Here is a 22,357-nt window from a genome sequence, read left to right as displayed (position 1 = left end):
TTTATTGTATTTTTACTATTTTGTTGGAAGCCGCCCAGAGTGGCTGGGGAAACCCAGCCAGATGGGCGGAGTATTAATAATAATAATAATAATAATAATAATAATAATAATAATAATAATAATCATAAACAACTTTTCATCATGCCACATCTTATTCATCTTTTCTCTAAACTAAAAAGTCCCAAATTCTCTAACCTTTCCTTATTGAGGGAGTCACACCACCCCTTTGACCACTGGCATAATGCTGATGTACTCACACATATGATAGTTCCATCAGTAGACTTAATCTCTGGGTTGTGAGTCCGCGCCCCACGTTGGGCAGTAGATTCCTTCATTGCAGGGTGTGGAATGACCCTCGTGGTCCCTTCGAACTCTAAAATTCTGTGATCTATACACTAACATGGCTCATTTTTGCAACAGAGCACCCATCTCAATGCAAAACAATCCCAGGCGTAATTGCATTTCTGGGGAACAGTCCCGTGCTACACTGTCCCTTTCAAGATTTAGAACACCTCACATTCAGGCCCCAACTGTCACTTCTGTGTGGCTGCACAAGAGCTGCTTAATGCAGCCAAATAACTGAGATTAGGAAAATAGGAAAACAAGACACTGCAGAGCAAGAGACAGAATGAGGAAAAGCTGGGGAAAGCAAATGAGCTTTCTGTGACCAGAGGAAGAGCTCTCTCTGAATGGAATTGAGGCTGCTGCCACAAATGGAAAGGAACAACAGCAACCTGGTTCCTTAGCCTCTCTTCTCAGCATTGGAACGCATGATTTGCTCACATCAACAGGGAGCATCATGACGAAATGGACGTGACTGCTACTCCCACAGCCTCCCAGCTGGTCCCCCTCCCAGCTGAGGAAGCTCTCCATCAGCTGCTGCTGCAGACTTGAGCTTCTTCCATAACAACAGATACCGTAACCTTCACTGAGGTCTTGTTGTCAAGAGATGCCAGGTATCCAGATTAACACTGAGTTCCACAAGCAGTCACAGCTACTCAATGAACTCTTTAAGCTGGGACCTAAACAAAAAAAATAATCAGGCCAAACATTTCGGACCCGCATGGTCTAACTTTTGCCCTTTGGTCCACAATTTACAAAGAAAAGAAAAAAATCACATTCACCAGCTTTTAACAATGTAAGAGCAGCCCTGCTAAATCACGCCAGTGGCTTGTCTAGTCCAGCATCCTCAGAGTGGCCAACCAGATGCCTAAGACAGGGTTTCCCAGACTTGGGTCTCCAGCTGTTTTTGGACTACAACTCCCATCATCCCTAGCTAGCAGGACTGGTGGCCAGGGATGATGGGAACTGTAGTCCCAAAACAGCTGGAGACCCAAGTTTTGGAAACTCTGGCCTAAGGGAAGAATCTGAGTTCAAGAGCATCCTTCACGCTTATGGTTTCCAGCAACTGGTATGTAGAAGCTACTAGCCATCACTACTATTCCAATGTCAACAATAGAGCATTATCCTCTAAGAATCTGTCTAATCCTCTTAAACAACCAGTCTGTGTTAAATGACCCTGACAATGCACTCCTCCTGAAAAATATTGAAGGGAATACCACATTACATTAATTTTAAAAAAAAAATCTAAACAGGACACTTGCATTTTGAAGACAAGATGATTGGGAGCAAACTCCCAATCTGAATGGGGACCACATTTGACATCTTCCTGCTGAAAATTGTCCTGTTCCTTTAAGGCACCCTAGTAGCAAGTACGTCAAGCCAAGAAGGTACCATTTTCAGCAGAAACTGGCGCAGGGTCCAGATCAACAGCACGTTCCAAATTAGGGGCCCATGTTTCCCTTTTCTTCAGATTAAAAGAAGCCAATTTAAATAGGCTTTTTAATAAAGTGTGAATAGCATGACATAGTCTAGCTCCCAAAGAACTCTGCAAGGCCCACTGCTACTTCTGTTCCAGCAACCAAGTAGGGGATAAGTTGTTGGCATCTGTCTGTCTTGAGAGACACTGGAGAGGGCCTCTGGGGATGAAGTCAAATCACTGTGTTAGCAGCACCAAAGTGTCCTCTCCAGGGCACAAGACTGGCCAGTGCGTGTGGAGGTCCTGGGCTGCCCAGATGACAAGTCTCTCCTCTTGGCCTTTGCTGGAAGGTGGTGTACAAGCTGCTATCCAACCATCTTAAAGACTCCACTCCAGATTTGTGTAGGGTTTACTCTTTAAGCTTTTCTTCTCCCAAAGATATCCCACAAGCCAGTGGAAGTTTAGGACCAGAATTTTCCTTCTCCAAAATGGGCAGGCTGGGAACCAAAGGTGGACAACCTACCCCAGAAGGAGCACAGCGTGTCCCCCAGCAGAGGTACTACCTTTCCCCCTAACATCACACATTCCACTAGGGAGTAAGTAAAAAGGTAAAGGGACCCCTAACCATTAGGTCCAGTCGTGGCCGACTCTGGGGTTGCAGTGCTCATCTCACTTTACTGACCGAGGGAGCCGGCGTACAGCTTCTGGGTCATGTGGCCAGCATGACTAAGCTGCTTCTGGTGAACCAGAGAAGCGCACGAAAACACCGTTTACCTTCCCACTGGAGCGGTACCTATTTATCTACTTGCACTTTGATTTGCTTTCGAACTGCTAGGTTGGCAGGAGCAGCGACTGAGGAATGAGAGCTCACCCCTTCACGGAGATTCGAACCGTGGCAAGTCCTAGGCTCTGTGGTTTAACCCACAGCGCCACTTGTGTCCTTAGGGAGTAAGTAGCCCCCCAGAAACTTGCTAGTACAGTGGTACCTTGGTTGTCGAACTTAATCTGTCCCAGGAGTCCATTCGACTCCCGGAACCATTCGAAAACCAAGGCACGGCTTCCAATGGCTGCAGGAGCTTCCTGAACTCAATTGGAAGCCGTATCAAATGTTCGGCTTCCGAAAAACATTCACAAACTGCAACACTCACTTCCAGGTTTGCGGAGTTCAGGAGCCAATTTGCTTGGGAGCCAAGCCGTTCGAGAACCAAGGTACCGCTGTACTCTACTTTCTACCAACCCCTGAGTGTTTTTACCACCTGTTCAGTAGGCAAGGACCCACTGTGAGCATAGGTAGCTGTATCTAGTCCAAATACCACCTCCTCTGACTGGCATCAGTTCTCCAGGAACTCAGGAAGAGGTCTCTCTCCTCTCCCTGCTTACCTGATAATTGTCACTGGAGATTTTAGGGATAAAAACTGGAGCTTTCTGCATGTGCTGTATCACTGAGTTGTGGTCCCTTCCCAAGCTCATGAGCTGGGCAGAGAATAACAGCTGCACTCCCAAGGAATAATCCATGCAGAGAGCATTGTCTGTGAGACTGAGGTGGCACCCATAAGAAGTCTCCCTGGAATCGCATCCTGGCAATCGCGACAGCACAGAGGTTAAAGCCAGGAAGGGGCCTGTGTTGACTCAACAACTTGACCGCCTACCACCTAAAAGTCTTCATGGGAAACATGGGGGAAAGCTTTCCTCATACCATAAACACAGTTTTTGTTACTGCAAAGCCAGTCATTCCACCACTCCCTTCCCAACCTATTTCTGTGACAGAAGCCCACCGGTTGAACCACTTCAGAAACGTTTTGCCACTTTCCACACATTCTTTAGGACCAGCACGTTTGTTCCAGGCTCTCTGTTTGTACAAATGAAGCTTCAGAAAACAACAATCTGTAGGGAAGCTTCAGCACATGACTGCATTCTTTGTGGGACTTTCAAACCAACACTACCAGGGCTGGGGACATGATTTGTGTGACTAGAATATGTGGGGATATTAGTGTCATGACTAGGACAAAAGAACACCAAGCTGATGGGGACACAGAGGAATTTCTTACAGTGGACAGAACGGTCCACTTACAGAACGGGTCCGGGAGCGGGGCCAGGTTGCGCACAACCTCGCCTTTGCTCCCGGAGCTTGCTGCTATCCGCAAGCCTTCTGAGCCTGGCGGGAACTCCCACCGGGCTCCGAAGGTCTGCGGATAGCTGCCTGAAGCCTGCATTCACTCCATAGGACGCACTCACATTTCCCCTTCATTTTTGGAGGGGGAAAAGTGCGTCCTATAGAGCAAAAAATACGGTAAATTCGTTCCGGGGGTCTGTACTTAACCTAAAAAGTCAGTAACTGGAGGCGCCGCTTCTGCCCACATGCACAGCATGATAGAGCACTTCTGTGCATGTGAGCGGGGGGAAACCCGGAAGTTATGCATCCAGAGTGGTACGTAACTCAAGGGTCCACTGTACTTTGTTTTCTTTGGAAATTCAGGGTGGGTTCAACTAAGTTGTTGTGCAAGCAAAACGAGGCCTGCTTATTCAAAGGGCCTTTGTCCCCACCCTGGGTAACCATTAAATCTGCTCCGGAGGGTTAGGGGAATCCCCAGGACAGGTTTAGGAGGTGTGTGGGGAGGAGAGTGGGGAAGTACCCTACTTACTGCTATGTTGAATTCCACCCTCTGCATTTCTCCCCAAGCCAGCTTTGAGAGAGTAACCTAGCTGCATTTCAAGCCAGCAGTATGTACACAACCTAAGTTCCTCCATTTCCATTTGAAAAGGATCCAAAACTTATTCCAGCAAGGCAGGAAGAACCTGGGGCTATATCAGGCTTGCTCCCTTGTCGAACCGCACAACCTAATAGTTGCTTGGAGACGACAACCTTTGAGTGGCACCTCAAAGCAGAGTGTGTCAATGAAACTGGGGTGTAATGCCTGCTTCTGTCATGAAACTTAGACTCGTTCCATGTGCTTCAGTGGAATACAACAGCCATGTTTCTCTCTGCCCTAGTCAGTTCAATAGGTGACAAAAGAAGATACCAGCTGCTGCAGCCTAAATGTAGATTGGAACTAATTACCAACCTCCAATTATCTCTGGTTTGAGAATCGGGATGCCTGTTTGTGAAACACAAACCATTTTTTCCTGGCTGAGTCAGTCACACCTTTGTCAAAGAATCACCCAGCTCAGCCCTCTAACTGACAAAACTTTCCCCTTTGGGGTTTGCAGCCAAAATCACAAATGCATATTATTTTACTGTAACTCAGAAGTATTTTTCTGCACACTGCTGTATTTGCTGCCTGCACTGAAATGTAAGTAAATCCTTTTTCTGTTTATCTTACAAAAACGTGGTTCATTCTCTGCAACGGTGGTGAAGGGGGAAAGGCCAAGAGACCACAAATAGAAGGGATAAAAGGGTATAACTGCCTAATTCCTAAGCTTCAATAAACTGCAAAACTTCCAAGTGTTTTTACTCTGCTAAAAAGGCTTTACTTTGCTTTAATACTTCTCCCACACACATGGGATAGAAGGTTCAGATTTACACCTACAGATTTAATCCTCAATTCATTTCCCACACCCTCAATCCCTGATATGACTCAGACTCTAAATGCAAAAACTGCATTTAAAAAATGTTTGTATGATTTTCACACTTGCACACATGCCTGTCTTGCCATGTTTGGAGGCTGCAGCGTGGATGCGCTAATAACTGCAGCACTTTTGCAATGATTCCTCCCCTCCTCCAGTGCTTTCCGGGCTGCCATTAACACTAGGGAAATCAAAGAATGGCTGCACTGCTTTTAGCAACGGGACGAGAGTCAAGTGTCCCCAAGCATGTTAACCTGGAGCTAGTGGCTTCTTGCCATTCATGTGTGGGTCCAAGCCACTTCAAAATGACACCTTGAAATGTGGCCTCCTAAACTATGCAAGATGGAAACAACTTCAAGACCAAGTCAGCATCTTTTAAAAGCTTCAAAATACATTCCATGGCCTCCCTAAAAAGTTGTGTTCCATTGCCAAATGGCTCTTGCAAATTAGGAATCTTTTACCTTGAACTTCCTCTGCTTGGCTCGTGTATTCTGCCCTTATCCTTTTTGATTTTGCTGGGATGTTTAAGTGCTTTGGCCTTCAGCTACCAAGTGTACTGTAAAAGCACTACTTGAAACTTAGTCAAATAAGTTTAGTCAAAACTATTCCAACATAAAGTGGAGAGGGAAGATCCTCCACATTCATGCTCATCCCGTTGGGCTAAATCCCTCCTTAGTGTATAGTTCATGAGCAGCCTAGCAAGCTCTTGAATACATCTTACTGGACAACTGATGCAAAACAAATTCAAACTGACATGAGATTAATCCAAATCTCATTTTACACGTTGCACACAAGGACTACCTATAATGAGCACATCCCATTATAATTTGGTAAATGCCTCTATATAGTACTTAGAGGTTATGCAGGGAGTGTGGAGAAGCTTCTTAGTATTATAAGGGGCCATGAAGCAATTTTTACATATGCAAAACCTTCAACACTTGTTTTCTCCTGCTCTGGAAGGTAGAAGATGGACCAATGGAAACTAGTTACAAGAAAAGAGATTCCAACTAAACATCAGGAAGAACTTTCTAACTTTTTTTGACTGTGGGATGGACTCCCTTGGAAGGTAGTGGACCTCCTTCCTTGGAGGTTTTTAAGCAGAGGTTGGATGGCTATCTGTCAGGGATTCCTTAACTGTGATTCCTACAGAGTGTTGAATTAAATGACCACTGAAATCCCTTCCAACTCTACAATACTATGATTCTATGAGCACTTGATGGGTGCTGTTGGTACCCAACTACAACATGAGAAGTTAGAACCAACTCTTCACCACTTTCAAAAGTGGCCTACTGTTTCAGAGTGGCTGCCGAGACCATATAACACAAGTCCTGAAAGACCTTTCAGGTTAAGAACAGACGTCCGGAACGAATTAAGTACTTAACCTGAGGTACCACTGTATTTTGTTCAAGTTGGTGCCACTGCTTTACGCTGTGATGTTGCAACCATTATTTCCTCCAAAGGAACCTGCTATGGGGCCCGGATGTGGATTAGGATCGCGCTATGTCTCCCCTGCCCTTCAGCACGCACCACCACAATTGCCCTGACACTGCTGTTAACTACAAAGAGAACTTCCGGGGGCAAATCGAAGTACAGTGGTACCTCGGTTTAATAACTTAATTCGTTCTGGAGGTCTGTTCTTAACCTGAAACTGTTCTTAACCTGAGGTACCACTTTAGCTAATGGGGCCTCCTGCTGCTGCCGCACCACCACTGCGCTATTTCTGTTCTTATCCTGAAGCCAAGTTCTTAATCCGAGGTACTATTTCTGGGTTAGCGGAGTCTGAAACCTGAAGCGTATGTAACCTGAAGCATTTGTAACCCGAGATACCACTGTACTGGTGAGGTGATGCTCAGTAGGGAAATGGCATGGGAAGGAAATCCACCTCCTCATAGGGTGGTGCCAGCCTGGATGGGGATCTTCCAGGGTTTGCTTTCTGCAACTGAAACATGGTGGCTCATTGCAAACGCACACTTTTATGATGTCCATTTCTGACCTGCAGTTTGACCCTCAGTGCTAATTCTTAGGTTTGGAATGACCAGCAGGAATTCTCATGGGTCTTTTAAAGCACAAGAAGCATCATCACTAAGGATGAGACCGTGATCTCTACAGGCCAGGTAATCCCACAATGGATTAATGTGAGGAGGGTCTTGTGCGTTCTTCAATTTTGGTGAAGAGGAAAATAAGAAAGATGGATCTTCCTTCTGACGATGGCTGGCACCTATTGTTAGCTAAATTATAAGCTCTCGCAGTTGAGATGCTGTCGTGCTTCCTCCACAATCCAAGGAGGTTTTCCAGTGTGCAAATGTATTTAAATCTATTCATCGGTTCAAAAAATAGACCGCTGATCCATTTTTAAAAAACCTTAATTGGTTGGCAACGAATTAGGATTTTAAAAAATGGATCAGCAGTCTTCAGAAAAAGAGCCATTTTCAAAATCTTCCTGCTAGAAACAAGAGTCAAGTTTTGCACTGTCCATGAGTATTAAACCACCACAGGCCCAAAGAGGTAGAAAAAAACCACCAGATTATTTTCCCCCTTCCTCCACAAACAGCTCTGCTCAGTGAACTTTGTGCTGCTTCAGGATCCTCAGGAACAGTTTAAGATAATTTGCCGCCAAAGATGGGGAAATGAATGGTGATGCCGCCTCCTTGTCAAAACAGGTAGTACTAAAGAGGCTGCTCAAGTCATTTCAGCACTGAAGAAAGATAACCAGCCACTGCCTTTACCCCTCCGCAGTAGTAAATAAATACAGTAATAAATTAAATTACTTGCTTTCATTTCATGAAAACCCAAAGTTCCCAATGAATTGGCCAACCCAAAGGATTCTGTTCAGACCCACTGAAGTCTTAGCTCTCAGGCCCTGGATTAAGTAACCAGGAGGTTGCGGAAGGTCTGAACACAAATGATTTATAGAAGCTTACAAAAATGTATTCCTTGCTGTCCTATCTGGTCAGATGCCTTGACCGATTCCCAATTGTGCCCAGTCAAATGACCTTGGCCCAGTATACCTGAAGGAGCATCTCCACCCCCATCGTTAAACCCGGATACTGAGGGCCTTCTAGCGGTTCTCTCACCACAAGAAGTGAGATTACAGGGAACCAGACAGAGGGCCTTCTCGGTAGTGGCCCCCAACCTGTGGAACACCCTCCCATCAGATGTCAAGGAAATAAACAATGATCTGACTTTTAGAAGACATCTGAAGGCAACCTTGTATTGTTTTACAATTCTTTATGTGCTGCAAGCTGCCCAGAGTGGCTGGGGAAACCCAGCCAGATGGGCAGGATTATATTATTATTATTATTATTATTATTATTATTATTATTATTATTAATCAGAAGCTGAACATAGGGGCTACAATCCTAGTCATGGCAGCTACATTCCCTTCCCTTCACACTCCCAAGTTCTTTAAGGGAGGGAAACCCAACTTCCCTTTCCCCCCCAACCTATCCTGGGGGAGGAAGTTTGAGCAATATGGGAACAGAGGTGTCAAACTGGGTGGACCATTTCCTTGTAGCATAGCATAAAATGGAGGAGTAGACACCCACTCACATATGGTTCCTGGGATCCTCGCTAACCCAGAGTTTTTAAATCTATATAGTAAACAGATTTTTGCTCAGCGTATCTGCACAGGAGGTAACTTTCTCAAATAAATTCTATATAGTGTTGTTTGCCTTTCCGTCCTTCCACTGCGCTGCCCTTTGGAAAGTTCAATATTATTACACAAGCGGCACAAAAAAAGAGGGAAGGCTGTCTGCATTTTGTTAAGGGAAAATAGCTATGTAAATCTTCTCTTCCAGACCAGCACAAGTATTTGAAAGCAGAAGCGAGGATCTGTCTTCCAAGCATACATACACTAGGGGGAGGGCGGACCTATCAATCTCACCTTACAAAGCACACATGTGTGCATACATGAATATGGCTCTGAGATTATAATTTGAGAAAATGACATGCAAAACACACACACCAGGAAAGCTTAATGTCACGCTCAGCGTTAGATCATGCACTAACTATGTTCATGAGTGAAGGTCTGCAATATGAAATTATAATGCAACCAGGAGCCCATAGATCTGCTCCCTCTGAGAAACTTTAGACTGGTAAGAGCACTGACTAGCATTTCAGCTGCTGGACAGGGATTTCGGTAGAGTGTCGTCAAGTCCCTAGCTTGACTGAAGGGCTTCTGCTCAGCCAAGCCTTTTAAATTTCTAAACCTGCTCTCAGTAGGTCTGCAACATTAAACCAATTAACTGGTTGGGAGCAATTAAACCCCTTTCAAGTGACTGGAAAAGCAATGCCCACTTAATCATCTGTCAACACACTGAGCATATTTTTAAGTATTTAAAACCAAAAAGAAGACACCTTGCAAGTTTTCTTGTGACGTATTAGCAGACAACACATATGTCGTCATCATAGCAGAAAGCGGAAGACTTTCACTGAACTTAATTTTTTTAAGAAGCACAAATTGTGCGGCATGCAGATTTTGGTGGGCACACCCCCCCACGCTGCTTGTTCACAGCAGCAAAGGGATCATTAAGGCCTAGGCTTATTTGGCTGCATAAGGTTAGTTGCTGGAAGCCTCCGATACTGTGCTAGAAAAAAATGCAGAGTCTGCAATGCATTGTGAAGTTTCAGCCACATGTGCACTAAATGCTGCTTCTGGTGCCATGTGCTGCTTTGTGGATACCTGGATTTGACTACAGGAAATGCAAATGGACACCTCATTACTCTCACATTCTGAGCAAACATTAGTACCTCTCGGATCAGAACCTTCCTTTTCCACACCACCCACTTCTTGCTTTTTTTATTGACAGATCAGGAAGTGCTCTCACCACTGAAAAGTTTCAAAGCCTAGCATTCTGGGGCCAGTAGAACTGGATTTGGCGCATGCCTGGATCGATATGAAGAGACTGGACATCACAACTGACAGTCTGTCAGGTTAACACACAAAATCACAACCTTGGGGTACATAAACATCTTGTAATGCATCCATGATGCACAAGTGTGTGCTGAGGCATGGTGCCTAACAAATCCTATAGAAATGAGGCATATGGAATTGTGTAGCATCCTTGTGCTTCTAAGAACTGGAAGCTATGCAGGGCCAATAGGGAACTGTCCTTCAGCACAGAGAGAGCTCACCCACACACATAATCCATCAATCAGATAATGTACTGGAACCGAGACAGGAGAGTGCAGGGTTCATTCCCATTTGACCTCCAACCTCAGCAAATGACCTTGGGCCAGGCTCCATCTCAGCCTACCTATTTTACAAGGTCACTGTGACTATTATTTAAAAGGAGGAGGAGTGAGGAGATTATATATATACCGCCTGCCCTGATGTCCTTGGAGCACAACAAAGGTAAAGCGAATGTACGAGGAGCAAGAATATAAGAGCATCGCCATCAAATGGACTGCACCCACATGCAGGGGATAGCGACCACCATCGCTTGCACATCTGTCAACACTTGGGTTGTGATTTGGAGCAGATACCCGTGTTTCCTTACTGTTCAGAGAAGACAGCGGAAGGCAAGCTGCTGAGTCATTTCGATTTGTCCAGTGGAGCTTTGCAGCAGTTATATAACAAGCAGTGCTCTTTCCTTTTCTTTCCTCTCCTCTCCTCCTAGAGCTGGCAGCAGAACTCAGAAGAGTTCTGGCCCCCAGCCTCACTCCTGCCAGTGCCCGCTTGCTTGCCCACTGCTTCCAAGCATCCCCTTAGACCCCCCCGCTCTCTTCCCTCAGAACCGAGGAGCCCTGGTCACCAGAACTGGCCAGGTCGCTTGCCCTTTAGATTGCTGGTCATTGCTGAAAGCACAAGGGAAGCCACTGTGATGGAACAGCTGGGGGCGGTAGGTGGGGGAGGAGAAAAGGGAAGAGATTTGAGGGCAGAAAGGAGGAGACCCCCCCCCTTTCTGCCTGTCTGTGAGGCAGGGCCAAGGGACCTGATGAAAGCCGCTGAATAATGGATAGGCAGAAGGCACAGCGGTGGGGGAGGAGAAACGGTGCGCCTGCTCCCTCTCACGCAAACATGGCAGCAAGCACTGAATATTTCATGCACAGCGTGAAATTGAGCATTCAGGGTGCTGTGAGGCCAGGCCGCGATGCTCCCTGCGTGATAAGGCCCAGCTGCTTTGCTCAGTCCGACGGTGCCCATTGAGTGGGTTTAGAAATGAAGGAGGGGCTGCAGGGGGGAGACGGTTTCCAGCTACGCCTCAGGAACCCCAGTCAGCGTCCATCGCCAACTTAGTAGCGCAACTGCCCAACGACATGTCCGTACAGCACCATGAGCATTATGGCCGTTGCACTGGGTGGGATGGGGCTCTCGAAAGCAGCTCTCTCTCATCGCCCTCACCAAAGATCTCCAAAGCCCCTGAGGGGGGCAAAATAAACTCTTGGGTCAAACTGGGGTCACGATGAACAATAAGGTATAAGCCTACATTTCTGAAATCTGAAGGTTTGAGTCTCTGGCTATGATCCCATGCACGCTTACCTGAGAGTTAAGCCCTGGAAGAGACTCTGAAAGACCCACGGATTTATTGTGGCATCCGCTTTCAGGGGCTATGAGAGGCCAACCTGATAAAAAGTGTTGTGCTTGCTTGGAGTACAGAACACTTTGTGCATCTGGTTAAACTGCCTCCAAGCCCAGGGTAAGGGCAGGCTTCAGGCTTGTGGGCTCTACTTTGTTGTTGTTTTTATTCAAATCCTAAGGAGAACCAACCAGAGCAAGTTGCAAAATAGTGGCTCGCTGGTGAGGGCCCAACCAGCTGAACATGGTAGGTCAGGGGAAGGGTCTACTGGGACCCAAGCATTGAGATGATCTGCACATAAACATACAAATCTGTACCGGAGTGAGTTACTGCAGCTTAGGGGATTGGCCTACTTTAGAAGGCTGGAGGGATGCCATTTTGTTGTTGCTATTTAACAATTAAGAGTCAGAAACTCTTGCCAGTCGTTCTGCTGCAAATCATCCAGTGATCCATCAGAAGATCCAGATTTCCTTTATTGCCCTCCCCAGCTCTCGTCTATGAAAAGATAATCCTTCTTCATTCTTTTCATCTTTAAGCTGCCACAGATTTTGTTTTTAATGCAGCAAATATGGCTCTAGGTTTTCACTTAAAACCATGTGGGCAGGATCCAGTTAAACTAAACATCTGAAGCCAAAGGTGGAATGAGTTTCCAGCGGTCAGGGTTGGGCATCAATCAGTCCATCCATTGCGTAGTCCTGATGCCCTCTATGTCCTTCATGCTTTCTGTTCCCCTGCTCGGCATCATATATAAATCCTGAACACCAAAATCCTGAGCACAGATCCTATTGTGTAAAATAGACACGTGAGCAACTTGATCTTCACGTCATTTGTTTCATTCTGAGAATTTGAGCTTTCATGGTGCTGAATCTGAAATGTTCTGGGACAGAACTTAATGAGTTGTGACTGAAAGCCATGGAATATGGCAGCCTCTTGAGCAATGGCAGGGCCAGAGTGCTTTGAGTCGGACTTTAGAAAACCGACAAGGAAGGGAAGGAACAACCAGTGATGCATCCAGGTGCAAGAAGAGTGAATGGCTTGAAGTTGCAGGGAAATCCCACCAAACAAAAGTTAGCAAGGGCATCCCTTCTGCAAGAGTTCCTGGCGGCTGCCCCCAAAAAGGAATGTGTTCTGGGGCACAATTGGAACAGGGGCACAGCAAGTTACGGGAAAAGACTAACTAGAAACAACTGCAAGTCCTGCAAGTCCATGCACATGTAAGCCCAAAATAGCAACCAAAGGCCAGAAGAAACAAGCACCCTTTTCAGCCACCAAGAGAATGATGCCAAAACACAAAGGGCTGCAATTATTCATGGAGTACCTATAAGCAGGTAGCTTTAGAAGACACACAGACACAATGGGGGGAACTTCCTAGTGCATAATGGAACCAGCTGCCTATAATATTATTGAGCATATAAAGCACAGTGCTTTGTAGTATTCTAAGTGTGTCATATTTCTACAAAAATTGTAGAAACCTTTCAAGGAGAGGCTGAATGGGGCATCTGTTGGATTTGGTTTAGTTACAGAGTGGCCAATCCAGACTACATGGTCTATTGCGACTCTAGTTCCAGGACCAGAATTAACAAGACAACCCTCAGAAAACTGCATCTGCCAAGAACCATCACAACCACTGGAAATATGAGACAGGAGAAGATGATAATCAAAAGCCAACTGAAAAATGGCCCCAAAACACCACCCTGGGCTTGCATGAAACAACCAGAGAGCATGAAGAACTGAATTAAAGGCCAGCTGCCCCAAGGAGAGGTGAAAATCACAGGCACATCATTCTCCCTAAGACAAATAAAAAATAAAAAATGCACCACACAAAACAGCTAATGGCAACCACAATAATGTCTCAAGAAAGCAAAGAGAACATAATCTCTGCACATGATCATGGGGTCCTTATTAGGTGTGGATATTTTTTAGTGGATGTGGAACATTGTCAAGATGTTGTAAGGGTGGAAGACCAGCAAATATATCAGGTTGCTGCAGTGCCAACCCCAAAAGCTCAAGGCGGTCGACTATGGGGAAACAAGGAACGCTTAAAACCCAATGGCACACTAGGCTATCCAAGGGGTGTGGACCCTAAAATGCATTGTAATGTCACCAAGGAGGTTTCCCCAGTACTGCAGACAGTGCTACAAAACTCAGATATATAAACTAGGTGCCAAATGGTTACTTAAACCAGGTTACATTTGCCAAAACAGAGTGCCTAGTTGCCATTTGGGGGCCAGACAACTCAAAGATCATATTTTTTCCATTATGACTTTTCGGTTCTGATTATGCAGATAAAATAAAGGAATTCTACAGGATGTGTTGCTAGTGTGTGAAAACAGTCAAGATCCAAGGATCCTCAGGCACGCACCTCCAGATGGTGATGTCAGGGAGCATCCTGGCGCCTGAACTTGGTCGCAAGTGGTTGACAGGCAGGTGCAAAATGCACCTGCCAAATTTCGAATGCTGATTACAGGTGATGTGTTAAAATTAATCCTAGAGTGTGCGCTGCCGTCCTGTCTCCAAGCGACTTGCCTAGGTCACCTGTGGACTCCTGATGGTCTTAATCAGAAGATGTGGGACACTGCTAAAGAACCCGTCCAAATGTTGGATTACAACTCCCATCATCCCTAGTTGCTAGCCATACTGGCTGTGGATGATGGGAGTCAGAGTCCAACAACATCCAGAAGGCCACAGGTTCCTCACCTGATAATCAGATCCATCCATACTATGCACCAAGTATCCAGGTTCAGTGTGCAAATTTCACACACAGAAATAAATTCCAAACTGGCACACTTTGCAATGAAACAATTATTTGCTTTTGTAGACTTCTGTAGTTTTTGCTTTGTTTTTGCCAAGTGTTAGGAGGAGAAGCCTTAGGAGACATAGCAAAGCATGCCTAGAATCTAGAAGTAAGATAGCAACACTGGGATAACCAGCCAAGTCAGTGATACCAACTCCATGTTTCCATATGAAAGACCCTCCAAGATTTCAGTGGTGCATTTCTCAAGAACGTGCAGTTTGTACCAGATCCAAGATATTGCACAAGATTATGTGCACTCCTGGCATGTTGTAGTCTAGCCATATAAACCACAAGCAGCCCAGGTGACATGGTCATTTGTTGGCTACTAATTACAAAGCCATTTGATAACACTGAGAAAATGTCAAGTTTATTCAGCTCAAGTCTTACCCAGAGTAGACCCACTGAAATTAATGAACATAGCTCACCCTGTGAGCTGCTGTGTTCTTCCCCCACCCCACGACACAGGAGCACTTAGTTGAATGCCACACTTTCCCTGCCTGTAGCCCTGATTTACTAGGGTCAGGAAGGAGGGGAGAATGGCAAGGCTGCTGCCACCTTGTGCCTTAAGACAGTGGAGAAACAAGGAAAGCGAGGAGTGAAAAACAGCATGTTTATTTACAGAGCCTGGGCCAGGCTTCAGCCACGCCAAATGGTGAAGCACAGCAGCTGCGACCATCTCACACAACACAATTAAGTCCCATTCCCCAAGCTGCGCATAACGACTAACAGAAACGAGGAGGTCTGGCTCCCAGCCGGCTGGCTCCTTCCTTGCGTAGAAACAGGGATGGAACCCCCAAAGGGCCAATTTCCTGTCTGAACTTGCTACTCGGGGGCATTCCTGCTCCACCCCACCCACCTGCCCCTGGCTGCTAGCACCACACTAAAAGCTTTGGGTGAGGCCTTCTGACGTGGGAAGGGATTAGGCCCTGGGCAGAGGAAGAACCTTGTGAGTCCTTCCTGCAAAGAGGCTGAAACATCCTAAGCTGTTTCCTGTGTCTCCTGTGATCTCCCCTTCTCCCTTTGCCTTTCTTTCCCATCCCAAGTGATCCAGGATTGGGTTGTGCCCCTAGGTGACAGGTGGGAGGAAAGACCCAAAAGGGGTCTTTCGGTGGGCAGCTAAAGGTGGGTAGCGGAGAGCCTTAGAAAGCATACGTGGCAAAGAAGAGCTGAAGAAGGAAGGAAGAGACAGACAGACAGAGAGAGCAGAGCAGAGCAGAGCCTTCTGGAATGACTGGCAGACTGCACACTCCTTGCCAGCTTAAAGGACAAGGCTTAGACCATGTACTGGTCAAGGCCATTTTAGCTACACCCTGCAGGATTTCAGTTCTGCTCTTTCCCTGGAGGTTTTAAAGCAGAGGTTGGGTGGCCATCTGTCATGGATGCTTTTGTTGAGGTTCCTGCATTGCAGGGGGGTTACACTAGATGACCCTGCTACTCTATGTTTCTACATGATCGGTATTTCATCTCACAGCCTTAGGAAGCCCAGGTGATAGAATTATTCGCCCAGAGGTTGACTGAAGACACAGAGCATGCAGCTCCATATTAAATAAAAACAACACACACAGCACAAAATCCAAGAGGAGTCGATTGGTTCCAATGGACTGCACGGTTGACCTTGGTTCGGGGTTCAAATCCCAGTCACCATCAGCTGATCAGAAACCAGACTCAGTTTAACCATCTGTGAAGCGGAAACAGCAATGGCCTTACATAAGAGGAAGACCAACCAATTTAAGATTTTGTTAGCCAAATCCCAAGGGGGGGGCAGCTGTGACAGTCTGATGGAACAAAAGACAACTAGAAGTCTTGGAAACTGATTTATGATGCCATAAGCTTTTTGTAGGGCAAATGTAATTAATAACTAGACATCACATGGACACCTACACGAAGGCATCACAACAGCGCTGCTTATTTTAAATATGGTGTTGGTAACCACGTTTGGGAAGACAATACTGCCACTAGCCAAATGTAGAAGTAGCTATTGCAGGTCTCTCTCCCTCTCCCTTTCCCTCACACAATGCCTCAAAATCTAAACCAGGGTGTGAAGGGTTGTAGATGACAGTCTCTCTTTTCTGCCCTGTAATCCATATTGTGGAGATTGCTGGAGTTTCACCAGGAATAAGGGATGGTGGCTCAACCTGTCTGGCGTCAAGCTAAGGCCTTCCCCCTCCTGCTCCAGGCCCCACAGATCCCCATCCAAACTGCCTGCAGAAATAGTGTGCCCAACCTTGGCACAGATTAGCCTCCCTAGTGCAGAAGTCGACCCTTTAACCTGCCTGCGTGAGTGGGGAAAGGCTATTCAAGCTGCCATTTTCTTGCACTGTAACTTTAAGAACCCAGTTCCCCCTCCTCTCCATCTCTCTCTCTCTCTCTGCTGCATTGCTGACCCTGTGGCTTTTCTCTCTATCTCTACCACCCCCCTTCCTGCCTTTACACCCACAAGTGAGATGCGGTGCATACAGCTATTACAGAAAGAAAGCACACATGCATCTAAGCCACCACTCCAGCCCTACACACACACACCCCACTCCTTTCTCCCTCCATGCCCATGCTTCCCAGAGGGTGGGGTGCACATTGCAGTACGGCAGGAGTGCACAACTGAGCAATCGCTACAAGGTCAAAATGGCTTTGTGTCATCTACAAAGGCTGTTTTCCCCTTACGGTGGTCCCCGCCTTTTTAAACCCTAAATGTGGCATAAGCAGGCACTCATATCTGCCCCCACCCCGCCTACCTGCAACCAGGCGCATATTGCACAGAGGGAAGTCTGGTCACAGACCCACCCATGCCATGCTTCCCTTGCACGCGCGCGCGCGCGCGCACACACACACACGGAGCCCGCTGGGTCTTGCCACCTTCCTCCCTACTGCTCACCCAACCTCGCCATCTCACACCCCTATTCTCCCGCCGCCTGAGACACGCGCGCGTCCCCTCCATCCCTTTTCCGCATTTCCACCCCGTCTCCTCCTCCTCCTCCTCCTCCTCCTGGCAGCATTTGCAACAGCCTCAGTACAAGCCGATTGTGCGTCGGGGGAGGCACTTAAACCCCTCCCTGAAATGCTGCCGCCAGCTCCTTTTGTTCGCCTGCAATCCCCCTGCCTGCAGACTGGCTCTCCAGCTCGCGGGGGGTGGGTGGGTCGGGGGGTGGGGTGGGGCCCAGATGGGAACGTCTCTCTAGGAGAGAGGACGAGGTTGCGGGGGGGGGGGAGAGGGAGAGCGCGATGCTGCTTTTCAAAAGGATGGCATTTGCAAGCGCGCAACAAAATGCAACGCGCCAAGGAGGGCGGCGCGTCCCTCCCCCGCTTGCGTGCAGAGGGGCGGCGGCGGCAGCAGCAGCAGCGGAGAAATGCAGGTTCTAGATAGACGAAGCCCCCTTGCAACGGCATCGTCGGCTCCCCCGCCCGTCCCGTGGCAAGCCGGATCGCTTTCATTTCGCCGCTTGCCCTCCCCCTCTCCAAGGCACCGTTGGCGGAGGCAGCGGGCAGCAGCAGCTCCTTCCTCGCCTCCGAGGAGCCGCTTGGAGATGCGCGCCCGAGGGCGGCATGCGGAGAGGGCCACCGCGCGCCTTCCCGGCCCCGTCGAGCACGAGGTGGCCCGCGGGCGGCGATCCCACCCAGCCAAGAAAGCGGCGTGCCTTACGCGCGCCTGCATGGCGGCAGCCAGACGTGCGCGAAGCACCAACGGTTGCCCGCGGCCAGCTCGAGAGAGACACACCCCGAAGCGACCGAGGCGCACAAAACCCCCAGACACCGCCTCCCCTCCCAATTCCTACGCGCAATATCTCTCGAAACCCGTCGGGTTGCATCCAGAATTGCAAACCGCTGAGCTAGAAATCTGCCTTAAGTTGGGCCACTCTGCGGAGGCAACGGGGGGGGGGGAGCGCAAAATGTCCTTCTCTCCTCTTCTTGCACGACCTCCACGGTGATGGATGCGTGCAGGAAAGGACTGTTGTATCTGCATAACCGTTCCCCTCCAAGGGAAAAATCAACCACACGGATAGGAAACCCCCCCCCCATTATAATAGATGCTTTGGTGTGTTATGGTCGATTCCATCGTCCTCCGAGACGCAGCAAGCTCCGCTTCGGCCGTGCACTCGAATACGCACACCCTCCCCAAGGAAAACCCGAGGGAGGCTCGCCCTTCTCTCGGACCTGCACAATGTACTATAGCTGACACAATCCAGATACGTGTGTGTGTGTTCGTGTGAACACGCTCTTTAGCCCTTCTCCGCCCGCCCGCAATCTTTGGGTGGAAGGAAGGGCGTCGTATGGATCCTTTCAGGCTCCCGAGTCTCCAAAGAGCCCCCCTTGTGCGCGCGCGTGTCCCTGGCGAAGGGGGCGAGTGCGCCCGCGGAGAGCCACCGCGGCAGAGATTTCGCCTTCCCTTTCACCTCCCCGTTCAAGGCCAAAGCTCCCCCAAACGAGCAGCGGGGAGGGGCAGGGCTCTCCGGAGCGCCGTCTCCGCTACATTTCCCCCTTCCCCCGTTTATCCATCCATCCAGCCCGCCGCCGCCCCCGAAGCATACAAAGGAGCGCCGGAGCCGCGAAATACCTACAGTGACCATGCTTAGGGCGCGCCGGGATCCTGCCGGGCAGCGGCGGCGGCGGCTCCGTGGACGGCTCTAGAATCGGGCTTCTTCGCCCCCTTCTTCCTCCTCCTCCTCCTCCTCCTCGGGTGGGGCGGGTCGGAACGGATTGGCCCCGGGTGCGGGGCGGGGGTCGCCTTGCCTTCCCGATCGATGGCGAGTTGGACCCCCCGGCGACGGTGGCGCATACAAAATAAGGGGGGGGGAACCGTCCGGGTGAGGTGGGGGGGAGGGAGGAAGCGAGGATAAATTGCTGTCCCGGGGGGGGGGGCGGGGGAGAAGCGGAGGGAAGAAAAACCCTTCTTTTTATAAAAACAGCTTCCCTCCCGAGGAGAAGGGAGGCGGGGAAGGAGCGGAAGAAGTGGAAAAGGAGAAAGGATGGGCGTCGAAGCGGGATTTAGCCCGGAGAAGGGAGCCGCGAGGAATGTTAAGAGGAGAGGAGAACGGAGCGGAGAAAACAGAAAAAGAAAAGAACGCGGGAGGGGGGGAGTAGAACGAGAGAGAGAGAAATGGGCGGATTATTTTTTTTTAAGGGGGGAAATTAAAAAGGGGGGGGAACGGAGGAGGGACGGACGGGAGGCGAGCGACTCGCGGAGATACACACAATGGTCCTTTAAACGCCCTTGACTATTTACACCCGGGGATTTTGGCGGGGGGGGGGAAGAGGGGGATGGGCGGGCGCTCTCTTCTCCGGGCCCCCCCTCGGGGCCTGTCCTTGGCCGCGAGCAAGGCGCTAGTCCGTCGGGGGCCCCGGCCGCGGCAGCTGGGCTCGCTCCGCCGCCCGCGCAGCCCCTCAGTGGCCCCCCACCTGCCGGGCCAGAAGCTTTTATGAGCCCCCCCCCAAGACTGACAGGGCCCCCGCTCATTGGCTGGCGGCGGCGAGCCATCACGGAGGCGCGCTCCTCCCTGCTCCGCTTAGAAACCCCCCCTCCCCACCACACACGGTGGAGAGGCTGCGTGGGGAGGTAACGATGGGCAAAACGAAATGCGCGAAGGAAAGGAGACGAAGCGCCCCCCTCTGAATCGTTGCTTCTTCTCCCTTTCCTTTATCTTCCGATGGTGAACCCTTCCCCGCCCCCGCCCCCCGCTGCAGACGCCCGTTCAGACGGGCATTTAGACCACCCACCAGCCCAGGGAGGAGATAAAGCGAGGAAGGCGCCATAGAAGGCGCATAGAACAGGTGGTAGAGAAATCTCTCGCGCCTCCTGCCCCAGAAAGCGGGGTGGGGGGAGATAAGGGAGATGGTGGAAGGAGGAGGAAAGAGCTGGGATAGCTCCGACAGTACAGCATGGCAACTCTTAATCTCAGGGTCGTGGGTTCAAGCACCACGTTGGGCAAAAAAAATCCCTGCATTGCCCCGGGTTGGGCTAGATGACTCTCAGGTCCCTTCCAACTCTGAAATTCTATGATTCTAAGAGAGAGACAGAGAGACAGAGAGAGAGAGAGAGAAGACACACACACTCCTCACATACGCACACTAGCTTCCTTGGAACAATGAAGAAAGTGCTGGAGCAGAACTATCAAACCATGTGAAGCTGCACGGGATCCACAAGTTGCCCCCCCCCCCCACAGCAGCATCCCTGCAGCAGTGGTGGACAATTCTTTAGTTGCCCTCCAACATCCTCTGCAATATTGGCAAGGGACACTTGGAATAAGAGCCAGCCATGCCAGGTAAACTGATTCTGGTTGCAAAGGAAATTGCTCCAACTGAAATCCAGAATGTATATTCCAGACTCCGGTTCTCTTGCAGGGCTTTGAGGTGGCGCCCATACATGCATGCTGAATTGGCCAAAGGGAGAAAGGGCAGATATCTCTCACAAGGGAACCACGCTTAGATTTGAAGCTGAAAGTTGATTCCCTGGTATTCAAGAATCAGTGGGCACAGACAGCAAGATGGCGACTGTGGAGTAAGCAAGTGTTCACAGCTAGGTCAGGGAACTCAAAAATAGCTGTCCTCACAACTGAACTTTCGCTTGCCCATTTTGCATGTAAAAGCATTACATTGGAAGTTGCACACCCCGGCTCACACAACTGAGTTATTTAATGGCATATCATACCCAATCAGGTGCCATATTCCTGTACAGTTCAACTTAGACTCTAGTGTCCTGGGTGATCTCTTGGCACCAGCTTGGTAAACCCCCAGACAGAATTACTCATCCAACTAAAAAACAACTGAGCTCCTTCTATTATAAAGAGACCCACAGTTTCTCCAACACTGAGGGCTTCTAAATGAAACATACCTGATAGCTGTTTGTTTGCCTGAGGCAAGTCTGAACTTGGCTTTGTTTTTTAAAAAATATATAACTGAGAATATTTTTTTTGTCACAGAGGTCCTGAACATTATTATTTCCCTACTCTAGCAAGTATCCCAGAGATGCGTTGTGCACCTGAGAATCCATTCAGGTATATTAGAACTAAGGTAGGGTTACCAGATGTCCCTGGTTCCCAGAATGTCCCCAGATTTGCAAATCTGTCCCTGGGAAACATGGCAGTGGCACCCACAGCAGCCCAGAGCCAGCCTGGTACCAGTTGGCTCTGGCTGGCTTCAGGAGCTGCTCGCTGCCGTGGTGCCCGCCATTTTTCCTTGGTGGAAGTCCCCATATGATGTATCTTGTGCGCATATGGGGACTTCCAGTGAGGAAAAATGGCTCCAGGCTGCTGATTGCCCCTGCTGCCACCACTGCCAAAGGGGAACTGAGGACGTGCGGCGGTACAGATCTCCTGCCCCCTTCCCTCTTTGTTTTGACTGATTGGGGGAGGCCCAGGAGTTGCGGGTGGGCGGCCGTTGCCCAGTTTTTTAAAAACTCTGCGCATTTATTTTTCACAGGGTGCGAAAGAAGAGCTTTGCACCTTTATACAATATGCATGTGTGCTTGGGCCCAGGGTCTTTTGCCTCACCATCCCCACTACTGACTCCCTGTTGCTACTCAGCTTAAAAAATAATAATTAAAGAATGTCACCGGAATCATTGAAAAAAATCTGGTAACCATAAACTAAGTGGGGGGGGCAGACTAGGCAGCTACTGCTTAAGGATCCTACCTGCCTAGACAGCTCCCCCCAGAAGAAGCCCACCCTCAAGCAATTTCTTGGTCTTCCCTTAAATAATCTTGAAATTTGTAGTTTGGTGAAGATGCTGATGATT

The 22,357-nt window shown here is 48.8% G+C and overlaps 1 protein-coding gene across 6 annotated transcripts in view; it reads right to left on the bottom strand.

The window, feature by feature from the left end:
* Window positions 1-20,012, bottom strand: part of ELAVL3 (ELAV like RNA binding protein 3) — a 76,617-nt gene extending 56,605 nt beyond the window's left edge. For 2 of the 6 annotated variants that reach the window (XM_081845433.1, XM_081845435.1), the window contains exon 1: window positions 19,186-20,012. In XM_081845433.1, the coding sequence (XP_081701559.1) occupies window positions 19,186-19,194 (9 nt within the window). In that variant the 5' untranslated portion in view covers window positions 19,195-20,012. The remainder of the gene's footprint in view (window positions 1-19,185) is intronic. The other 4 variants (XM_081845438.1, XM_081845434.1, XM_081845436.1 and 1 more) reach the window with 3 other exon arrangements.
* Between the last annotated feature and the right edge of the window lie 2,345 nt (window positions 20,013-22,357).

The sequence above is a fragment of the Podarcis erhardii genome (genome assembly GCF_964252035.2).
Source record: "Podarcis erhardii genome assembly, chromosome: 17".
In the NCBI taxonomy this organism is placed as follows: Eukaryota; Metazoa; Chordata; class Lepidosauria; order Squamata; family Lacertidae; genus Podarcis; species Podarcis erhardii.
The sequence above is the reverse complement of the archived record's forward strand: the minus strand, read 5'-3'. Positions and strand labels throughout refer to the sequence as shown.